General features: G+C 37.3%; 1 protein-coding gene across 1 annotated transcript; it reads left to right on the top strand.

The window, feature by feature from the left end:
- Positions 1–9,714: 9,714 nt before the first annotated feature.
- On the top strand, positions 9,715–22,873 carry LOC121384000 (WD repeat-containing protein 54-like). The gene is made up of 9 exons (XM_041514138.1): positions 9,715–9,991; positions 13,333–13,395; positions 14,458–14,509; positions 15,400–15,465; positions 16,931–17,008; positions 17,642–17,774; positions 18,065–18,227; positions 18,889–18,954; positions 20,540–22,873. The coding sequence occupies exons 1-9, from the start codon at positions 9,767–9,769 to the stop codon at positions 20,669–20,671; spliced, it is 978 nt and encodes a 325-aa protein (XP_041370072.1). The 5' UTR covers positions 9,715–9,766; the 3' UTR covers positions 20,672–22,873.
- Positions 22,874–24,258: the final 1,385 nt, after the last annotated feature.

The following is a 24,258-nucleotide window of genomic DNA, read 5'->3' as shown; positions in this document are numbered from 1 at the left end:
CCTTAACCATATGTCCGACGCCATATAACCCTAAATATAATGTGTTGAGTGCGTCGTTAAATAAAACACTTCCTTCCATTAGGTTTAACGTAAAGCGCATAAACCAGTGTAGCGAAGGTTTTTTCTCTCCTGTGTCTGGCCAAAATCAGCCTTGTAGAAGAGTAAAAAATACTTACAAAAACTGAAAACATTCTGGCGCGCACCAACCTAAACGTTAAAGTTTGTTTTGTTTAACAACACCACTAGAGCACTGATTTACATCGGCTATTGGATGTCAAACATTTGATAATTTAGACATATAATCTTAAAGAGGAAACCTGCTACATTAATAGCAAGGGATATTTTATATGCATTATTCCACAGACAGGATAGTACGTACCACGATGATCTGGTACAGTTGGCGGAAACTGAGTCAGAAAGTTGTAACAAAACAAAAAATTGTGATTAATGTTGGCAAATCTAATATTATCCATTTCCGCAACTCGTCTATGAACAGAACCTTAACTGTTTTTAAATGTGTAGATTGTGTGATAGGTGTAGTTGGAAGATATAAATATCTTGGATTAATATACACCTAACGCGGCTGTAAACGGTGATGTGGGGTGGACACATTTAATGGTGTCTCAGTGGAAAGCTGTATTGGATCAGTGGAGAAGGTAGTAGGTAGGTAGGTTGGTAGGCAGTGGGTAGGTAGGTAGGTAGTAGGTAGGTAGGTAGGTACACATGTAGGTAGTAGGTAGTTGGTAGGTAGATACTGGATTTGCACCATGGTATCGGCTCTCACCCAATAGTATGGATTTTTAATCAGTATGTTAATCCGTAAACAAGAGGTATAATCTATGTTTAATGATACCCCAGCACATTGTTTAATCAGCGGTAATTTATTCAATCATTCATTCATGCATTTATACTTCGTGCTTAAATCCAATTAAGATTCAAGCACGCTGTCCTGAGAACCCAATTCAAATAACTGAGGCGTCAGTGAGTTTATGGTTAATTGTGAGAGACGTCGATATAGTGACTTTACATTCATCCTGTTTAAACTCGCTTTGATTAAGAGCCGGTACCAGGAAGCGAATCTATTATCTACCAGCCTTAATTCCGTTGGCTTACCACTAGACTGAGACCGGTATTAGAGCTTATACACAGCTATGGAAATACCAGTCACGATATTCGGCCCCAGTTAGAAATATCCAGTAAATGTATCTGCCGTGAGAAACCGGCCTCGGTGGCGTCGTGGCAGGCCATCGGTCTACAGGCTGGTAGGTACTGGGTTCGGGTCCCAGTCGAGGCATGGGATTTTTAATCCAGATACCGACTCCAAACCGTGAGTGAGTGCTCCGCAACGCTCAATGGGTAGGTGTAAACCACTTGCACCGACCAGTGATCCATAACTGGTTCAACAAAGGCCATGGTTTGTGCTATCCTGCCTGTGGGAAGCGCAAATAAAAGATCCCTTGCTGCTAATCGGAAGAGTAGCCCATGTAGTGGCGACAGCGGGTTTCCTCTCAAAATCTGTGTGGTCCTTAACCATATGTCTGACGCCATATAACCGTAAATAAAATGTGTTGAGTGCGTCGTTAAATAAAACACTTCTTTCTTTCTGCCGTGAGAAATGGAACCTATAATCCGTCACACCTCAGACGAGCAATGGCTCTTTTGTATGCACCATCCCACAGACAGGACAGTACATACCACATCCTTTGTGGTACACCAGTTGTGTACATCAAATACAAGCTTGATTAAAATGTAATGTGTTATGAAGATGCATTAGGCAAGTAGTACAGAGACTGGCTAAACAAATATGTACTCACGCCACGGCATATCAAACCGTTATCGTCGGAAATGTCGCTCAATAAAACGAATTTAAGAAAATTCTATTTTTTGGAATATATCGACTTTTTCGATTTTCAGATTGAGCAACGTAATATCTGCCTGTCAGAATGATGAATGACCTATATCGTGGTGCAGTTACTAGGAATGGTTTTTAGCAATACGTTCCCGTCCGAAGACCGTAAAATAGCACTTTTCAGGACCCACTGATTTCCTGTTTATACCTATCAATCTCCCATCCACGTCTCGCATAATTTTAAGCTTATCGTTTCCAACCGGCCTCAGTGACGTAGTGGGTACTGAGTTCGAATATCAGTAGCCGTTCCAACCAAGATTTAGTGAAGAGGGGTAAGACTACTATCGGCTTCTCTATCGAATTACACTAACAAAGAACCACTATCCATATATAAAACAAACAGCTCAGACAGCCGAAACGTCTGCCCAGGACAGCGTGCTTAATATTAATTGGATACCAGGACGAAAACAAAAACCCACACGGTGGAAATGAAATAATTATAATCCCGTCAAAAGAAGATGTGTTTTGGAGATGATAGGAGGTTCAGATACGATAATAAAGATCAATACACTCGTAATGCCTCTCATACCACAGTTTCCCTCTGAAATAAACAGTTAGACGTTATAAAAGTTTCTAATAAAACCTGCGGTATTTCAGAAGTTTTTAATGTTTAGCTTTATTTTCTATAATTATTGCAATAGGGGTTTCAGTTCATTATTAATTTAATTATAAATTCAAGAAGCCAGTTATGTATATTTGTGATGAGGTAGGTCCATATAGTTCATGATATTAAAAGTCAAAATTGCATGGATATCTGTACTCACCATGAACCTAATCTTATACTGACATTTACCTTAGATACCAATTTCAAACAAATCATGCCTCAAAACTGTTACGATTTTTTTTCTCAGTTTTTAAAGAAACATTTTGCTGCCGTCCCTGATTTCAATCTTATAAAATCAAGTCCTAAGTTCAGATACAAGCATAACTGCACTTTTAATTCACTCGCGAGTTGTCGCCATTAACGCATATCGTCAAATGCTTCAAAAGTGAACTTTATTTCACATGCAAATTTAATCCTGATACACTCGCTGGATATTAATAGGTATATATATATATATATATATATATATATATATATATATGACAGCAGCAATTGACACTCCTAGATTGTGAAAATTTATTAACCATATTTAGTTGTATGGTATTTTCCTAAATTAAAAAAATGCCACCCACTTACCACCTCTAAAATCACCCCTTTGAAATACATTCTTGGTCCGACCCTGAAATTAAACCCCTGTACAATACCAATAACTGTGTAATAGACATATATCTAAAATAGTACAATGTAAGCTTGTCAAAGAAATCTAAAGTGGCGCTCATTTGTTTGATACACAGCATAAATGTATTCACGATCATTTCAGAATGCATCACTTAGATGTTCTGCTTCATGAAAAACTTGATGAAGCTGAGTCTCTCCCTCCGCCTTCCCTACTCACCCGATGGTACCAATAAGTCAAATTTGGTGAGTCTGGCTCACGGTCTATTTGAATCACGAATAATCAAAACTAGTTTAATAGTTTAAATGGTTGACGACGTGTTACAAGTATGTAGGGGAGGGGAGGGGTAGTTGAGCCACAGGGTTAGTTGAGCCACCCCTTCCCATTTCTCTTTAAAAAGATATTACGACATGTTGCGACACCTACTGACAGCTTGTGACCTATTTTGTCTGTGACAAATGGGTGAATCATCTCGGTCATTTCTGTATAGTTTGCGAAGTAAAAGAAATATTTTCACATGCAGAAGTTGATTTCAACATATGATATATGGTGATTACTGTTACAATAACGGTAAAGAGTGTGCATGCTCTGTAAATGATGTTAAACACTATAATACTTGAGGTCTTTTCAAGGCAAATTTGAATCAAATGTGTGACAAAACTTTTCCTGTATTAAGCAAAATATCAAAATGGTGGGAATGGGGTAAATTGTGCCACTGTAACTGGGGTAAGTTGTGCCAGTTGGGGCTAGTTGAGACGTGATCAATGAAGGTGGCTTTGCGGTTGTTAAAGTACGCATTGTACATTTCATTGCTCATGTTGATTCTATTAATGTTAGTGAATTTGAAGGCATTTTTCTTCGGAGAATATCAGACAAGGTTCAGTCTGAACCTAGTACCTTTGTCATAAACACAGATGTCGCTTCTTTCTCACATGAGGACATTGTGTACAAATTGCCAGAGCCAAACCAAGCTGGGGATACTGTTCGTAGAGCAAATCAGTTAATGTCCATTTGCGACTTTAGCTTGTGACACGTGTAGGTTCGACACCCCTGTCTGAAGTTACCATGTTTGCGTTACTAAAGGCAACACACCACCATTTGTCATGTCGTTACTTGCTGTAGCAGCTTAATATAGTCCGGTTTAGAAAATAGTTCCTCACAAAACAAAACTACGAAATTCTGATATGCTTTTTGAAATCTTTCTTTGATGATTACACGTAGGACCTCTGTAGTATTTAAATAATCTTGTTATATGTAGTACTAACGGATAACAACTGTGCAAGTGGTATGGAGCCACTTGTATAACAGCAACACGGGACAGTGCTAAGGCATAGGGACTATTAATTGAAACATTTCTTGGTCAACCTATGTTGATTTTTTAAACGGTACTTGTCAGTTGAGAGCAGTCTCTAAAATGAGTAGTTTGCGTTTATTAAAGTGCACTCAATGAAAGATTTACTGGTATTAAGACCTTTATGTTTGACATATCAGGGTTAGTGATATGTTGTTGGTTGGTTAATATTTTTCACAAATACTTTTCATTATGTTTCACTGTGTTCACATTTCAATAAAACATTTAACAAAAATGGATCAACTTACCCTTTGATGTAGCACTCTTTACTCCAACAGGTGGGGAAGTTGGAGCCGTTTAAAAAAAAAACATTGATGGATCACCAGACTGCAGGTACGGGATCTATTACGCCAACTTCACTAGGGAGTATCAGTGACAAGGTGTTGTATACAATACCCTATTGACCACCCACCCCCAGTATGTCATACGTAATACACAGGACAGGAATGGGCAAACTATGGCTCAACTAACCCTCCCCTTCTCTATGCACGTTACATTATGTAAATACATTTACGAGCCAGTGGTTGTGAACACAGTAGCATGACCCAAGCTCGTATGCAAATTTTCATTTTTTTAAAATAGATTTTACGGGAGAGCTTACTACTATAATAATACACCCCCTCCCCCCGCCTATAAACTTCGCTCGCCAGAGTCTAACCCCCACCCAACCCTGTATTAATAATTCCTGTACATGTGCCTGGTTACTCCTATACCATGTATGGAAAAATATAAAGGTACGGTAACCAAGTTAAAAGTTATGGAGCTTGAAAACAAATACGAGAAAAACAATAACAGCGAATTATTATATTTGAAATTAGAACGAAAGAAAGGGGGAAAAAAACAACTTTTATTTCCCAGATTGATATTTCCCGAGATGTTCCTACATTTTGTGTTCTTTCTTTTTTGTTTGTTCTTTCTTTCTTTCTGAGGACTTCCAGCACTTGGTAAAGCGCACGCCTCATGTGCGGTCGATCTAGGATCGAACCCCGTTGGTAGGCCTTTTGGTCTATTTCTCGTTCCAACCAGTGCACCGAGATTGGTATATCAAAGGCCGTGGCATGTAGGTACGTGACAAATTTTTTTAACCTTCACAGATAGAGATAAACCATTTATCATTTTACAGAGCCTGTGAAAAGCTTTAAAATGCAGTTTAAATTTTCAATATGTGGCACCACGCCCATTTTCTGGCTTTGTTTTACTACTAAAATAAAAAAAAGTTGTAACCTTTTCGATTAATTATTGGTAACTTTGAACACAGAAAGTATCATAACGTTTTTAGTTTTAGATAGATTCCCATGAGACTTTCAGGGAAGGTAGTTCATTGAACACAATGTTGTCTAATTAAGGTACCTTTCTTGTTTTCTATCTGGTTATTTGTGAAGCTGGTACTGGAAATCTGGTTTCTTGTCTGTTTCTCCATCTGGGAACCTAAGTGACTCACCTTGTATGGCTATAATAAACTGGTTTATTGGCAATACATTGTGCAAGTGCAAACATAATTCGTGCAGAACATAATGTACAGGTGATGCTCCTTGTCCGTGATTGGCTGGATTGGACCAGTGAGGGCGCTATAAAAGAAGGCTGGTAATTTCATTTCATTTCAACTTATTTTCGTGCTTATATCCAATTAAGGTTCAAGCACGCTGTCCTGGGCACACACCTCAGCTATCTGGGCTGTCTGTCCAGGACAGTAGGTTAATTGTTAGTTGGTTAGTAGTTAGTGAGAGAGAAGAGGGTGTAGTGGCCTTACACCTACCCATTGAGCCCTTAAGAACTCACTCTGGGTTGGAGCCGGTACCGGGCTGCGAACCTGTACCTACCAGCCTGTAGTCCGATGGCTTAAGGCTGGTAATTGGTGATGTCCTATCGTGGTTGATTGCCCAACGGTGGTGACTGACTGGTTGACTGACCACTAAAACACTGGGGAGTGTTATCTACCAATTGCCAATCACGAGTTAGTGCATGGATTCATATTTACAAATAAACATTTTATGTATAATAATTATCATGGTTAGGAATTCTTGTTGGTACCCCACACCGTTGACCCTCCAGCTGAGAATGCATATTCAGGTCAAGTGCTTTAGGGTCGCTGTTCCATCCTGGGGGGGGGGGGGGGGGGGGGCACAGGTGTGGGGTATTGTTCCAACTAAGTATAAGACCCGTTTGATCATTTCACCGTTCTCTCCCCGGGTTGGAGTGTATAGTCTGGTCGAATGCGTAAGGTCGCTCTTCCACCAAGGGAACGAGTTAAAGCAGTGTCCTAATCTAACGGTTATCGTAAAATTATTCGCTACCATCCCACCGTTGATCCCCGGGTTGAAGTGCATATCTGGTCGAGTGCTTAAGGTCGCTCTTCCATCCAAGGGATGTACAGGCGGGTGGTTTTGAATGATTGCTAATTTTAATGATTAAAAACTATGTATATCAGGAGCCCAGTAAGTGTGTTACGGCTTCCCATCCCACCTGCGATCAATCGGGTTGGGGGTCCGCGTCAATTGAACGCTGGCAAGGCGGACAGCACGTGGCACTTATAGCTTTGGTTTGGTAGACTGGACGAATTGATATACAGCTTTGAAAGTTTTGTGTTTGTGGAGTTTATCTGGGTTGAGTAATACGTTAGGCGTAATTATTCTGTTATGGTTAGCTTCGGACAATATTTACATAAGCTGCATCTTTAGTTTTATAACACCGTCAAATCCTCACACAGCAGATCCACAGCAAGGGCGTACTTCGAAATGTCATAATCGACGGCATCATTCTGGTAAGTTTCTTCGTCAATCCAGTACCCCCCCCCCCCCCCCCCCCCCCCACAATGTATGTTCCACCTGCTTTCTTTAGGAGTTTTTCAATCTTCCCATTATACACAGTCTTGGCTTGCGAGTTGTCGTCATACCAAACATGACGTATTGTGTGTCCAATGACCCTGTCATCTAAGACGTCCCTAACCGGCTGCTGAAGACTCTCATCTAACTCGGGAAATTCAGTCTTTTTTCAAGTTTGTTTCTTTGGTAAGTTTTATTTTTTTGTAATTTTCTGCTAACCTGCTCGAAATCTCCCCTTTAATCTGATTACACCGTTCACGATTGTTTTGCCGTTGTTTCCTCCCCAATGAAATTGCCAGTTTTACTCAATTATCTTTTTTTCCATTTCTAGGTTGTCAAGGTAGTTGACGACTTTGTTTGTTTTTTGTGCCCGGATTCTGGAGGAGAGGTAGCACATGGTAGCATTTGGTGCGTGTTCCTTAGCAGCACCAAACATTCCCATGACTTCTTCTGCATCAATGTTATGGCAGCGTGCTGACTCTGTCTCCTTCCTGAGTTCATCAGTGATATCGATGTCAAAGTATCGTTGGTACTGCCTCTCCAGAACTTCCACCACTTTCAAAAGGCATGCTGTCATCATGGAGGCAAAAATGGGCTCATCTATGGACGTTTGTTGCAGGGCGAAGAGTGTTTCGTCATCGGCAGATAGTTCATTTCCAAAGAAGTCAATCTTTGTGGAAACGGTGTCCTCTGGCTTCTCACTGAATGTTTTTACAACACTCAACACTTTTCTAACGATGCTGATCCCATCGATGTAACTGACTTGAGTGGAGCCCGACTTGTAGAACATTGACATCCATGGGCCGGAGAGTAACTTCCCGATAAGTCCTAAAACATGGATCTCCACTCTTGCTACAGGTGACTGAAAGTCATGGAATATTGCTGCTTGCAGAGAACACAGGACACAGTTCCCTCATCAAAACACTTCAAGAATGCTGGAACAATCTACCGCAAATCAAGAACATGATATGAAGACGATTCCCCCTATAACGTGGAATAAGGCCACTGGGAAGGCCAGCATTGTCCAAGAAAGTAGTGAACCCTTTTGGATCACCTCGACCATCCTTGTATCGGAACTTGTTGATAGCAAGTACGAGCTGGCTTGCCATACACTCGGTTCCAAAAAGTTTTTTCGTCATCATCTGTGATTAGTTTGCCTTGAGAGCCGCTCTTGTGGAACTGGCGATAGTATCCAAGGGGTGAAGGTGGCAGTTTAACTCGTTTAATCTTGTCCCCCAGGTCTCTTCAAGAAGTTCAATTGTAGCATGGTTCACTGCAGCCCGATCAGTCATTGTGTTGCTGATGTTGTTGATATTGTCGAACGGCATGTGTCAAAGTCTGTATCATGAAATGTGCTATACACACTAGCCACAGATTCAATCGTGTCAGTGATGTGACGTGCATAATATTTGGCTGTACCACCAGCTAAATAATCTACAGCAAGGACTTGGCAATCATCTTGGCTGGTGATGTGGATGCTGTTCACATGAAGGCCGTCTTGGTTCGTGGCATCAAAGCCAAGTTATAATGTTATTTTTTTCCATCAGAAATTCTGCTGCCTGCAAGTATGAAACAATTCCCAGTTCCCTGATCATCATTTCGACAATACTCCTGTGTGGTACATTTTCAATGTTTAGTCCTGATCTTTTTGTATATTTTTCAATTAGTATTGGTACATTTTTTGTAGGTACATTTAATACAATCGCATCGTAGACTAACATCCTCATATCAGTCGAATATTGCTACCCTTCCTTCTGTAATGAAAATGATTCATCACGGGATTCTTTTAAGGTCCTGTACAGTTTCTTCCAAACAAACAATTTTACTCTCCAAATCCCTAATAATATCATCTTTTAATTTCAGTTCACCCTTCAATCTGCTGTACTCCAGATCCTTGTCTGATGTTGCAGGTGTAGAGTTGGGATCAGTTCGTCGACGTTTATTCATGGTTTTAAGGCGTCTGTGTTTTCTTAATAGTATTTTTATTTTATTTTTTCCATTTCGGAATATTCCTCACATTTGCAGTGGGTTGACTTCATTTGTTTTATTTTGGCATCCTTCTTTGCAATTGAGATATTTTTTTCTAATTATTTCCTGTTTTAGGTATTTGACTTTTGTCTGTTTCAGAGTGTTAATTTGCGATTTTAAATGCTTTACCCTTTTGAAATATGTATGTTCCCTAGTGGTGTCGTTAAACAAAACAAACGTTAACTTTCTTTCTTTTCCTGGGAGGCACAAAACAGAGGAATACAATAACAGAAAATTGAGGTATATTCTGCTTTACCCTTTTGAAATATGTATGTGCCCTAGTGGTGTCGTTAAACAAAACAAACGTTAACTTTCTTTCTTTTCCTGGGAGGCACAAAAAAAGAGGAATACAATAACAGAAAATTGAGGTATATTCTGCGCACGCGGAGCGTACTCAGCAACCACTTCCTGTTTAGAATTTTTCTAAACATTGACAATGTATCGAAGGGAAAAGCCGATAACTGTCAAGGGAAGCACCTCCTTTCTCTGCAATAATTTGTCTGTTTTGGCCACACTTGAGAAGAATAATGTTAGCTATGCAGTTGTGCACAAATCTGTCGTGAATTTGATCACGGCTTCGATGGACGGGAGAACTGTGACAGGAAAACAAGTAGTTTGCAAAGAACCGTCTGCTACGCATGGCAGTCCATTTATTTTACAGGTGAATTTACACTGGATTCATCAAAGTAGTCTGAGTGTCTTCTGGTCCTACTCAGATTTACGAGTAAATTTGATATTAGATGCCCATCCCTTAGCAGCAGCAATCTGTTGCAAACTTGATCTGCGATAATAAGGCATGGCCCTAGCCCGAGTTACCAGTACTTTGACTAAGAGAACTAGATGGACATTTGGACATAAAAATACTCTCATTACAGTCAGAGACCAAGTTATGTATTTTTTTGGCAAATGCTGACAACCAAAAAGTTGTCAAAGATTTCTGCTCTAATACCACAACAAACCTATGTTTGACGTCAAATATATTTACATCAACCATTTTCGAGTTACTTGATTAAAAACAATTCAGATATTAATCATTAATAGTAATAATACACACACTACAGAAAGAAAGCCGACAGCACCCACATTCAGCTAAGCTTCGGCAAACTCCGGACAGCAGAATTCTAAGTTTGCCGACCTATATCGTGACGTTGCGTCACATGATCACCCGCTCAGCCATTCCGTCTTCCAGGGGCTATCTCAAAACGACAAGTGCCCGACAATCACAAAAAAAGTTTGTTTTGTGTAACAACACCACTAGAGCACATTAATTCATTAATCATTGGCTATTGGATGTCAAATATTTGGTAATTTTATCATAGTGTTAGAGAGGAAACCAGCTACATTTTATCATTAGTAGCAAGTGATCTTTATAGGCCTATGCACTATCCCACAGACAGGATAGCACATACCACGACCTTTGATATGCCAGAATGGTACACATGCCAAGCAGGCATACGACTCGTAGATGAAATACTTTTTTGACCTTGAGAAAACGTGAATGTAATATTGTTTCTGTGTGTGTGTGTGTGTGTGTACCACTCTTTGTCGCTTTGGTGATTGTCCACAGCCCAGTGGTAAAGTGCTCAATGGATGCGTTGTCGGTCTGGGATCGATCCCCATCGGTGGGTCCATTGCGCTATTTCTCGCTTCACCCAGTGCTCCACGACTGGTATATCAAAGGCTGTGCTATGTGCTTTCTAGATCACTTGCTACTAATGATAAAATGTAGTGGATTTCCTCTTTTACACTATGATAAAATTACCAAATATTTGACATCCAATGCCGATGATTAATGAATCAATGTGCTCTAGTGGTGTCGTTACACAAAACAATTTTTTTGTGTGTGATTGTTGGGCACTTGTCGTTTTGAGACGGCCTCTGGAAGACGGAATGGCTGAGTGGGTGATCATGTGATGCAACGTCACGATATAGGTCGGCGAACTTAGAATTCTGCTGTCCGGAGTTTGCCGAAGCTTAGCTGAATGTGGGTGCTGTCGAATTTCTTTCTGTAGTGTGTGTATTAGTGATTAATAACTGAAATTTTTTTAATCAAGTAACTCGAAAATGGTTGATGTAAATGCATTTGACGTCAAACATAGGATTGTTGTGGTATTAGAGCGGAAATCTTTGACAACTTTTTGGTTGTCGGCAATTGCCAAAAAAATACATAGCTTGGTCTCTGACTGTAATGAGAGCATGTTTATGTCCAACTGTCCGTCTAGCTCTCTAGACAGAGACAGTATGCAGTATTCGACCAGGTGACCCAGTATTCTACCACTTTCTAATTAACTAATAAAAATAAACTTTGAAGTTTATTTTATAGTAAATGCAGCATATATCAAACAACTAAATCCAAATCACAAATCCCTGGATCTGCACCTGTTGCCTGATGTTACATTCAGGTTGTAACTGTTTCACCAAGGCTCGAATTTGGCAGGTGGCAATTGCCGCTCAAAACACACAAAATGCTTTCCAATAATCTGTTTCACAACTAACTTTTGCTTTCCATCTTATTTATAAAAATTGTTTCCAGTATATCCCAGAATTCTTGATTCGAGTTTGTCACGCATTTTCCGCATTATAATTAAAGAACTTAAAATATTTTAAAACATTACTTCATTTGTATTGACATTGTAGACTCGGCCATTTTACATTGGTGTACACGCCAATAATGGAAGAATCATCTACCAACAACATTCTCGAAACTCATTCGGATCACATCGGCCGATTACGATTTTCAGAGTGGTCATTTGGTTTAACATGTAGCGTAAAAACTAGTGTAGCAAACGTTAGCCAAAAAATGCTACTTCTCAATTTCAAACATTTGCATCCCAATTAAAATTTGAGAAGGAAAGATTGCTTCCCAATCAACAAAATTAATTTTGAGCCTTGATCAGTTATGAGGTACTTGACACTTGCCAGGTTAACCATTTGGAAATTTTAAAAACAACAATTTTTATTTTAATTGGTAAAATAATTTCATGATATTTTATTGGAAAATACCTGCTGTAACTGGGTTTCTGTAGGTTTTGTTTTGTAGATAATTTACTAAAACATTTTTTAGCTCACTTTGAACTAACCCAGTATAACCAAGTGTTAAGCAGGTTTTCTGCTAATGATCAGTTTTAAACAAAAACAAAAAAAATAAATATTCAAAGCCAATTATTGTTCCCATTACTATTCAGTGCAATCACTATTCAATAATTTCTGGAATAAAACTTGAAAAGTGATTCTGATTGAACATCTTATTTAAAGTGGTGATAAGCAAAATGTGCATTACATACAGAATAGGTGTAGCCATCATTTTAAATAAGATGACTAGTCAAACATTTCCAAAGAGAAAGTGAATATGACTGGTCATCCAATTTGAAAAACATGATGACCGTAATTATTTGTTCCATGTTGGGATTATTTACTATGGGTAATTTTGATAACACATATCTTTAATCTAACCATTTTCATGTTTACAGATAACACTGAAGTTACATTCGCGAGCCCTGTACATACATGAACATGTTTTGATGGCCTGTTTAAACATAACAAGCAGGCATGGATCCAAGGGAAATGTGTATGTGGGGGGGGGGGGGGGGGGGGGGGTGCGCATGCTCTTCAAACTTTGAAGTGCCCTGAAAAATACAGTGTGTAGTATTTTGAATACAAAGAATTTATGTGCATAATTGGCAGCATATAATACATTCAATATCTTGGTGAAGGTTACCATATATATAAATTCATTATTGTATAATGAATGATAATATACAGTACTTTTGAATATTGTAGGTGTCCTTCTTAAACATTGTTCACCTCTCTGAATACAGTTGGTGCCCTGCCTAGTTATTGCACTTTCTCTGTGGGAAAATCCTGCATTCCCCCTTGATGAGACTTGACAGATGGATTTCTTTGTTTTATGAACATTCTAATTCATACAGTTTGTTACATTATATTTGAAATTTGTTTCATGTAAATTGTGATACTAATAATGTAGATAATATTTCTTTGTAGGCAAAATGGGTTATGTTGCCAGTCCGAACTCTCTTTGTCCTAACCACGACACGAGGAATACAGGTTTGATATTAATTTAAATATGTTTTGTACAACTATTGTCTTTGTTAGATGAGTCTCATACATGGCAGATTTGAGGAATACAGCACAAATAAAATAATCAGTTTTATAAATCCTCAAATCAGTCCATCATAATTCATGAAATGTTTGCTTTTAGAATGCTGGTGGGAGTTGGGATAATGGACAATAGTAAAAGAAAGTTTGTTTTCTTTAATGGCACCACTACATTTTTTCATTAGTAGCAAGGGATCTTTTATATGCCCCATCCTATAGAAAAGATATCACATACCACGGCCTTTGATATACTAGTCATGGTGCACTGGTTGGAACGAGAAATAACCCAATGGGCCCAGTGACGGGGATTAATCCTATACCTATACCCTGTGGAAGATCTATTTCTGGTCCAGGGCAGATTTTCGGCCAATGATCATCTAGATAACTTTCTTGTATATTGCAGTTTTATATCATGAGGCTTTGAAATGAGTGGACATGGAAATTCCCACTAGCTACTGCTAACAGAAGTGCTTTATACATTTAATGATTATTTAAACACATTCTCTCTCTCTCTCTCTCTCTCTCTCTCTCTATTCTATATATGAATTTTGCTTAATATGACTGGATTTCTGTCATGTTGTTGTGAACTATTTGTTTAGGATTTGTTTCTGGGGTTATTGAAATGAAATTTTGTTTAAAGTTTTATCATGTATTGTTATACAAATCAAGTTAAAATTTTATGGCGATTTATCCATTTTTCACAGAGCTATGGCCCTTGAATTAAGAGATACAAACATTTGTTGGGCCCGGTAGGAAACATGTATTGCTTTAGCAGTACTATCGGAATGCTTGTTATAATTTTGTTTCAAATGTTCAAATGTTTGTTTTTATTGAGTAAAATATATATGTATGTATGTATGAGTTACATTTGATAGACACAATATTTAATTTTATGGAATTCTTGTTAAGATAGATATTGCATTTTGATCAACTAATCCTATTCAGATAATTTGAAATGGTAACCAATACTGGTAAATATTATTTGAGCTAATTTTTGTTTTGTTTCTTCAGATGTTTGAATCCGATGGCTCTGCTATGATCTACTGGCATGCCCTCAGTACAGGTGAGTCCTTAGTACAGGTGATCACCAAAATATGTGAAGATGTTATTAAGAAAACATTAAATATAGCTTATGTAGTTTTAATAGGTGGGCTCTTTCTCGCAGTTTGTGTTTTCTGATTTTGGGCTGGTTCCTACAAATTATTAAGTATGAAAATCCTTTTTGTAATTAATGTTATTGTATTAGAATAGAAATTATTACCAAATGTTTAAAATTCAATAGCCAGTTGTTAATAAATCAATGTGCTCTAGTGGTGTTGTTAAACATAACACACTTTAACTTTAGAAAAGATATATATATATTTTTTGCTCTAAATCTTATTTAGGATCAAATGATACATAATTAAATTTCCGTTACATTCATTACCATATAACGTCATCCCATTGGCCCAGACGTAGCAACGGGAGTTTGTTCAATTCTTGATGAATGTAAAATTTACGTCACCAGGCAAGTTATCTTATTAAGTGTTATTGTTTATGGACCAAAAATAATTCAAAATAAAGTATGAAGTTTTAGTGTTATTATTAGCAAATATGATTCAAATTTAATTATAAGTATTGTCTGTTATTTCTTTTACGTTCATCTGGGTATGAACAAACATCATCTGCAAACTTATTTGAGAACGTTTTCGCTGATTAACACAGTTTGCAGATGATTGTTTTGTGTTCATACCCCTATGAACGTAAAAGAAATCAGAAACAATTCTTAAATATTTGAATACAAAAATTGTAATAATGATTTTGAAAAAACTTTAATATAATAAGTTTTAAATGAAATTTTGTTGTTCGTTTCTGATATATATTCCTTTTGTTCTGTATGCATTTATCCTTTAGTTCACTGATACATAGATTTATCCTTTGCTTTACTTATGTAAATAGTTTTGTGTTGATCAGATAAAGAAGACCATAGTAACTTTGGACGAGGTATTGCTGGTGTGGATGAACATTTTGTTTGTGTTGGTAAGTTGTCTTCATCTCTGGTGAGATAAATATATATCTCGTAATGTCCATGACTTCATCAAACATTGTGCTTTCATCTCCGGTGAGATAAATATTTATCTCATAATGTCCATGACTTCATCAAACATTGGGTCTTCATCTCCGGTGAGATAAATATTTATCTTGTAATGTCCATGACTTCATCAAACATTGGGTCTTCATCTCCGGTGAGATAAATATTTATCTCGTAATGTCCATGACGTCTTCAAACATTGGGTCTTCATCTCCGGTGAGATAAATATTTGTCTTGTATGTATATGACTTCATCAAACATTGGGTCTTCATCTCCGGTGAGATAAATATTTATCTCGTAATGTCCATGACTTCTTCAAACATTGGGTCTTCATCTCCGGTGAGATAAATATTTATCTCATAATGTCCATGATTTCTTCAAACATTGGGCGTAATATCCATGACTTCATCAAACATTGGGTCTTCATCTCCAGTGAGATAAATATTTATCTCGTAATGTCCATGACTTCATCAAACATTGGGTCTTCATGTCAGGTGAGATAAATATTTATCTCGTAATGTCCATGACTTCTTCAAACATTGGGTCTTCATCTCCGGTGAGATAAATATTTATCTCGTAATGTCCATGACTTCTTCAAACATTGGGTCTTCATCTCCGGTGAGATAAATATTTATCTCGTAATGTCCATGACTTCATCAAACATTGGGTCTTCATCTCCGGTGAGATAAATATTTATCTCGTAATGTCCATGACTTCTTCAAACATTGGGTCTTCATCTCCGGTGAGATAAATATTTATCTCGTAATGTCCATGACTTCATCAAACATTGGGTCTTCATCTCCGGTGAGATAAATATATATCTCGTAATGTCCATGACTTCATCAAACATTGGGTCTTCATGTCCGGTGAGATAAATATTTATCTCGTAATGTCCATGACTTCTTCAAACATTGGGTCTTCATCTCCGGTGAGATAAATATTTATCTCGTAATGTCCATGACTTCTTCAAACATTGGGTCTTCATCTCCGGTGAGATAAATATTTATCTCGTAATGTCCATGACTTCATCAAACATTGGGTCTTCATCTCCGGTGAGATAAATATATATCTCGTAATGTCCATGACTTCTTCAAACATTGGGTCTTCATCTCCGGTGAGATAAATATTTATCTCGTAATGTCCATGACTTCATCAAACATTGGGTTTTGAGATATCTGTAGATGGGAATTAAAGTGATACAAAGTCTTGAAAATTACAATATGCTTAAATTAATTATTACTGGCTAGAATATGTCATCTTTAAAACCAAATACTGTATTCTACAGAATAGTTACCTATTTATGACAGAACTCTTAACTGTTTGAATTACTTTTGCTCCAGGTTTTTTCCCCTCATATGTTTGTGTATAGAACTGTATTGTGATTTCAGTTCATTCCTATTTCTTCTAATCCAGGCACGGAGTCGGGAGAGATCGTTGTACTTCGAGTTCCCACTAAAGGTGCAAACGTCACGTTCGAAGAGGCCCTCAAAGGTTTGAAAACTACTCTTTTTTTTCTAGATAAAAATGTGTTAAGTGTGTTGAAATAAAATATTTCTTCTGTCCATCCTTCATTCATTAATTCCTTAATTTTTGTATGTAGGTGTGAGTGGTTTCTGTAAGACGTGTTATACAGTCATGTGCTTCCACTGGGTGGGTGGATGAGATTGTGTTCATGACAATGGTTCTCACCCCAGGTGTGTTTGTATATCTGTGTCTCAGTCTGTGTATTCCCACAAGCATGGCTAACACAGTCAAATAACTTTTCAAACCAGATTGGTGGGTGCATGTCCTTTTGAGAAATGTGATAGAATGATGATCAGAAACAATATATGCGAGATCCCTGTCGCGAGTGATTTTTTTATTGATCACTGGATTCTAATTTGGAATTCCAAAATCATTACGTATTGTGGAACTTATTGGCCTTGCAATGGCCCAAGATAGTCTATGTCCCCAAGCGATGCTATTTCAAGTATTTGCACGTTAATGGTCACTTTTTAATCCATAATTTTTAAGTGGAGTGCAGCTTTCAATGTTTGCAAATGCTTTGTCTTAGTATAATTTTCATCTTTGAATCTTGTATCTCTGACGACACTGTTTAATTGTGAGGGTTGTTTTTTGTTGCAGGACACACATGCCCGATTAATGACTTAGCTTCTGAGGGAGACAATTTAGTGAGTTGTGATGATCAGGGAAACATCATTGTGTGGAAGTCTAAAGGAGCTCAGATTCAGAAGAAGAACAAGATTTCTGGTGCTGGGTAAATGTCTTGTCTTTCGTCTAAGACTACATGTCAGAATTACACAATGTTTGACATCCAGTAGCTGATGATTAATAAATCAGTGTCTGCCAGAGGTATCTTTAGATAGTTTACCTTCCTTTTCATTTTGAAAACCATTGTTTTCATGTAGTTGCACTAGAGCAAAACTAAAAACTATAAATATATGCCCCATTTGTCATGTGGTGAAATGAACTATTGCTAACTGACAGTTTCTTTACTTTGTGTGACTCCATCTAAGGGCATTACAAAATGTCTATTTTTCTCACCAGGAGTCCCTGTCATTCCATTTCCCTGTGGAATGGTATAATTGTTGGAGGGTATGCGTCAGGTCATTTGAGAGTCTTCAATTTATTGTCGGGGAAAATCGGGGCAGAGGTCTCGGCACATTCTCGCTGCATCAATGCTGTCGACATCTCGAAGAGTAACGGAATGGTGAGTCCAACTCTAGCAACTTTATATTGGTGCTGTTCACATACATGTATGTGGTTTTGTTATATCCTATATTGGGTGGTCCATTAAAAACATTCCGTAATTTGAAGCCCGATATCTCAAAATTGGGCTATTTCTCGTTCCAGCAGTGCACCACAACTGGTATATCAAAAGCTGTGGATGTGCTATCCTGTCAGTGGAATTGTTCATATAAAGGATCCCTTGCTGCTAATGAAAAAATATAGTGGATTTTCTCTTGTAAGACTATATGTCAAAATTACCATCCAATATCCGATGATTAGTAAATCAGTGTACTCTAGTGGTGTTGTTAAACAAAACAAACTTTAAGTTTTAACTTTTTCATAACAGATTATGCAAAAAGGAAATGGGTTATGTGAATTTATTTTTGTGTGACCAATAAATGAGATACACATGTTCAATTCTCAGAGGCCAGCTATAATGATCTCATTTTGCCAAGTAAGACATTTCACAGATTAACTATTGAGATTGGCTAAAAGTGTACCTAGCCGAGTACACATGAATGTAATTACCATATCTAGTTCTTTTTACAAGTTTTCCTAACTGAATATAATTACAAGTGAATGTAATATATATATATAATTCTGTTTCCAAGTTGTTTTCCTAACTAAATGTAATTTGCCAGGTTTTGTCGGTCAGTGATGATGCGTGGGTCCGAATCTGGATGCTCAAAGAAGGAAATTTACCTGAGGTTTGTGCTTCATGCTTCCACTCTCTTCAGTGTTACTCTTATTATCACCCACAAGGCAATTTGTGGGGAGTATTAAAATGAGGACCATCCATCTGTGTGTGTGTCAGGGTTGAAAATTAGCAGTCGCCGATCGCCCGTTGCGACCTTTACTGGCTACGGGTGACTAAGAATTTTACAAAGGTAATCCGTTGGGCAAACCATCGATTTTATTGTTGTTGTTGGTATTGCATGAAATAAGAACAGATCAGATCTAAAGTGACACCAAGACTTACATGATTTCATAACCGTCCAGATATTATTGTAATAAACAATAAGTACATTTTTATGCTTTGTAATATGATACATGTATCATATATTTTGGTAAAATGATGTTGTTTTTTGTCACAGCTTTATTTTTCTTTCGATATTTATTTTATTAGTAGCATTTAAAATATCCAAATAAATGCACACGTGTGCGTGCTTCGTCTATAGGAGGACTGCCACTCCCAAGGAAATATACTGGAAATGTTACCCCCTCTTTTATCACTAGTTTATTTCATCCCTCTTGCATCGCCACAAAGAGGACTGCCACCCTGACTAGTTTATATACTAAAGCACGTGCAGTTCTACCTTTATTCTCTTTGTACTGCATTGTTTTGTTATTACTTCAGTGACAATGCAATTCAAGCTACATACCTTGGCTGTTCTAGCATTTTGTCTTCACTCTTGTATTAAAAAAGTCATTTAATATATATAATTTAATGGTAATTTGTAAAGAATTTTTTTTATTTATACTGGATTTCTTTTCGCAAAAAGTGTTAATTGAGTTGTTATCTATTTAAAACTTAATAACATGGTTTTATATGAATGTTAACATTATTCGTTATGAAGTTACATGTGTACATGCCAATTCATCTGTTTCCTTTTGAAGCAAACAGACTATACACGATGAACACATGGTTATTATTCAAACAAGGACATTTTAGTGTTGAATTTGGCTGTGCAGTTAAATTTGAATATGATACTTGGAGGGCGTGTTGAATTTGAAATGGGCCAGTAAGATTTTTCTTCCAACTGGCCCTACTGGCGACCATCGTTTTCATGTTAATTTTCAACCGTGGTGTATGTGTGTGTGTCCAATAGTGTTTCCGGAGCACAAAACCAAAATGTTCAAGATAACTTAATGAAATGTTGTACACATCAGTCTAATGATCTAAAAATACCTTTTGCTATAAGGGACTTTTTATTTTCAATATTGTTTTCTGTTACTGTGGTTTTCATTTCATTACTGAGGTTGGTGATATTGATGACTACGTCTTCTTAATATAAATGAATGCTTTGTTTATTACATGTATACATACACATGTAGCTTTTGATTATTCCATCTAGAGCTGTGTGAGTGGGAAGAGGGTGGTGGGGTGGGAGTATGTATCCCAGTTTGCTTATCTGCGGTTCAGCTTGATCCTCTGTCAACTTCTAAAAAATACAAACTCTTTTAATTGTTGGAATGTATACAACAGAATGTATTTATTGTACTGGAGGTTTTAATTAAACATCTATATATACATACATTTTACATAAATTATGATTGTTGTTTTGTTTTCAGATTAAATATGTAACAGCTGAGAATGTACCCAATTTGCAGCTGGTTGGAGGACAGTTTGTTGATAAGCAGGGGAGAGCATTCTGTGTGACGGGCTACGACAACAATGAGATTATATTCTACATACAAAGCTAGACATTTCCTTGTAATCCGTCCATTACACAACACTGTTCTGCCTCACGTTCAGCTCTCACCGTCCACAAGATTGACTCTGGGCTGTTCCACAATTGTTCACATGGTAGGAGCAGGGAGCAATTGTTTTGATAGACCCACCAATGGCGTAGCCAGCATGAGGAAAACGAGGTGCTTCCATCATCTGGAATTTCCCCAGATTTATTTTATTTTTCCCCATGACATTGATATTTATTTTACAGGTCTGGGCTTGGCTCGGCATTTTTTCCCCTCTGGCTACGCCCCAGCGCACCGTGTACATATATGTGTGCATAGAGAAAATATTGCAACAAAGCCACCAGACATAATATAATAATTACTGCGTCTCCTGCCTCCCACATGTGATCAAGTTTGGAACAGAAAAATACAAAGCTGAAGCAAATGTAGATTGCTTCAGCTAAAATTCACTTTGCCTAAGCACTTTATTGAATGCCTGTATCTCTTCACATTGTTATCATTAACATTATTGAGCCATTATTCACTCTAAATAGTTTAACAATGTCATAGATTTTAGAAATGTTCATTGTTGCATTGACAAAACACAAATGACTGAAATTATTTGATTTTACGTCAGCTTTTACATTGACATTGCTGAATCCTGATGCGAAATGGGATAGCTTCATATTGTTGGTTGTCTGTGAAGATAATTTTTTTTATCATAGACTTGAGAAACCAAGCCATATGTTTGAGTTTGAAGCATAGGCATTCGGGATCCCATTTGTACAGCTGGGCAGACTCATTTCTGCCAGAATTAAATTAAAATGCCCAAATCTGGATAGCAATGTTTACTCAAGTTTACCTGGTACATTACAACCAACCAATTTTACATGGGTTACAACTATTATTATACTTAATATTTTAATTAGAATAATGGAAATACATGGTAAAAAGGTTTCAGACCAGCTCATTTTGGCTGAACGTCTCAATCATTTTGGCTGAACGTCTCAATCATTTTGGCCTGAATTCAGATAATTGCTTCAGCACTGAAGTAAGGGGTGGGTGGATGGGTGTGGAGGCAGTTGACCCTGACCCTTGTGTCTTGTTAGCTTATGGTTTGAAAAAATACATGAATATTTTAAATCTTGAGGATTATTCTCCAACATACATATAAAGAGATTTCTTAACTGCATCGATATAATAGTGAATTACACTATAAACTGGGGAAATAAATGCTTGCATATAAATTTAACGTTCATGCCCAGTTTCAAGACGCAAAATTTATATGCTCAAATTATTTTAATTGCACATACTCATTGCAGATGCCAATGGTTGAAGCAAAATGTACACAATGCAAACATGCACTAAGGTACATATTTACAGAGGGAAAACCCACGACACAATATTAGTCTGATTTACAGTACACAAGAAATGCAGCTGGCTTTGTTAAAAGACAGGTTGAAACAGGTTTCTCTCCTTTTTACCATACTATCAACCCTTCTATCATTTAGTAATGTTGTGCGTTATGTTTCACAGGTGTTACGTTTTGAAAAGTAATTCTGTTGAAAATCAAAAGTATATTTATCGTTCAGCATGCATTTATGAGACTCTTTTAAGTATTGTAGGTGTGACATATCAAATAATCACCATTATATACTTGCCATGTGAACAAAAGCTAAAGTACCTGTTCTTGTGCATCTTGTAAATGACATTTTGCACATTTTGAGCAACTTGTATATAAAGCCTTAAAATGTATTGCATAAAACATGTTTACAAATATATTTTTTAATGTGTTTATCTTATGCTTTCATACCATAGTTTCTTTTTTTCAAATATAACAAAATGTCATAGTATAATAATTGACACATGAAATCCAATCCTAAAAAATTATTACTATTTATTAGTAGCTGTAAAACTATAATGTTCACAAATATATCTATAGGTTGAGTGGGGTTTCCCACATTCTTGATTTGATTCCAAACTGTTTGAGGTTGACATTTAGATTCTAGATGTCCCAGAGGTGATTTTCAAGAGTATTATTTACAAGTTTCAGTTACCCCCTCAAAATGGCACGGTGAGTTGTTAATGGTCACACTTGGCAACCATAATCAATATTGAGCAACAGAAAACCATAGTTATTGTCACTTGGCAACTGGCATTTTACACTTGCCGTGTTTTGTGAAGTATTTTCTGTTAGCATCTTTTGTTGTAATAAAACTGTTGAACTGATTGAACTTTTGTTAATTTTCTGTATACGGCCCATAGGAACAATGTCTTGAGTTGGTGGTGGGGGGGTGAAGTCGCCAACAGTGGAAGGATAGTCTTTAGTGTGTGTTGGGGTGTGCACGTGTTATATTTTTTTATCTTTTAGATGGGTGGATCTAGCATTTTAAGATGGGGGTGGGTGGGAAGGTAGCATCTATGTGTGCTTGCAAATCCACATCTCACTGAGTGGTGTTTGTGTGTTCGAAGTGAAAATAAACAAAAAAACAATTGAGGTTTATTTTTTGTTTACTTCGTAGCTAAAAGGGATTTACACCCCCAAAACCCCACTGATTTTATTAAGAAAGTGTAATAAAGAAAGGTAATTGTTCATTTTAGTTCAACTTTATTTTCGTACTTGTATCCAATTAAGGTTCAAGCATACTGTCCTGGGCACACACCTCTGCTATCGGCTGTCTGTCATTTATAGTTGTTTATGGTTAGTGACAGAAAAGAGGATGTAGTGATTTTACACCTACCCAATGAGTCATTAAAACTCACTCTGAGCGGGAGCCAGTACCGAACTGCGAACCCAGTACCTACCAGTCTTAAGACCGATGGCTTAATCATACCACCACAGAGGCCGGTTAAAAATTATTACCGATGCGAAGGGAAGTAACTAGTATTGGAAACATTACTTTTATTTTTCAGAGTTGTCTCCAATTCTCCATTTGACCATGTTCCTCCTGATGCAATATATTGGGGACAATATCATGAGGGTTTTTTTTATATATTATTATTAACGACACCACTAGAGCAAATTGATTAATTAATCATGGGTTATTTGATGTGAAACATTTAGTAATTCTGACACATAGTCATCAAATAAAAAAACCAATACATTTTTTGGTTAGTCGCAAGGAATCTTTTATATGCACTTTTTGACAGACAGGTCAGCACAGGCCACGGCCATTGTTATACCAGTCGTTGGGCACTGGTTGGGGGCGGCAAAAACCCCCACTTGGGATCGATACTACTAACAGCCAAATCCCGCCTAGGCCATCTAATTAAAAAGCAGCCAGTTGGAGCTCATGTCCACCAATCAAAACCTTACTTGCAGAATCCTGCCAGTGATTTAAAACTAACAACACTGCGTAGTCCCCAATGTCCAGGTAACATTTCGTCCGTAAATAATAATTTAAATATTTACCAATCACACTTCGCCTTTTATAACGTTATTTGGGAGCATACAAATTCTAAAAATATCGGGCGAGTCTATTTTAGTGGCCGCAGTACAGCGAACCATACCAATACGTACGGGGTGGGTTATCAGTCTTCAATTTTACATTAAAAATTATTTATTTTATAAAATAAAACATGTTTTAAGGCATTCGTAATTCACACGAAACATG

This window comes from Gigantopelta aegis, chromosome 10 (assembly GCF_016097555.1).
Source record: "Gigantopelta aegis isolate Gae_Host chromosome 10, Gae_host_genome, whole genome shotgun sequence".
In the NCBI taxonomy this organism is placed as follows: domain Eukaryota; kingdom Metazoa; phylum Mollusca; class Gastropoda; order Neomphalida; family Peltospiridae; genus Gigantopelta; species Gigantopelta aegis.
The sequence above is the reverse complement of the archived record's forward strand: the minus strand, read 5'-3'. Positions and strand labels throughout refer to the sequence as shown.

Excerpts from the sequence above, each read along its gene's own strand:
- LOC121384000 (XM_041514138.1), top strand. The coding sequence starts at position 9,767 with ATGTATCGAAGGGAAAAGCCGATAACTGTCAAGGGAAGCACCTCCTTT. Across the intron at positions 9,992-13,332 it reads GCAGTCCATTTATTTTACAG|GCAAAATGGGTTATGTTGCC; the intron begins GTGAATTTACAC and ends ATTTCTTTGTAG. Across the intron at positions 17,775-18,064 it reads AACAAGATTTCTGGTGCTGG|GAGTCCCTGTCATTCCATTT; the intron begins GTAAATGTCTTG and ends TTTTCTCACCAG.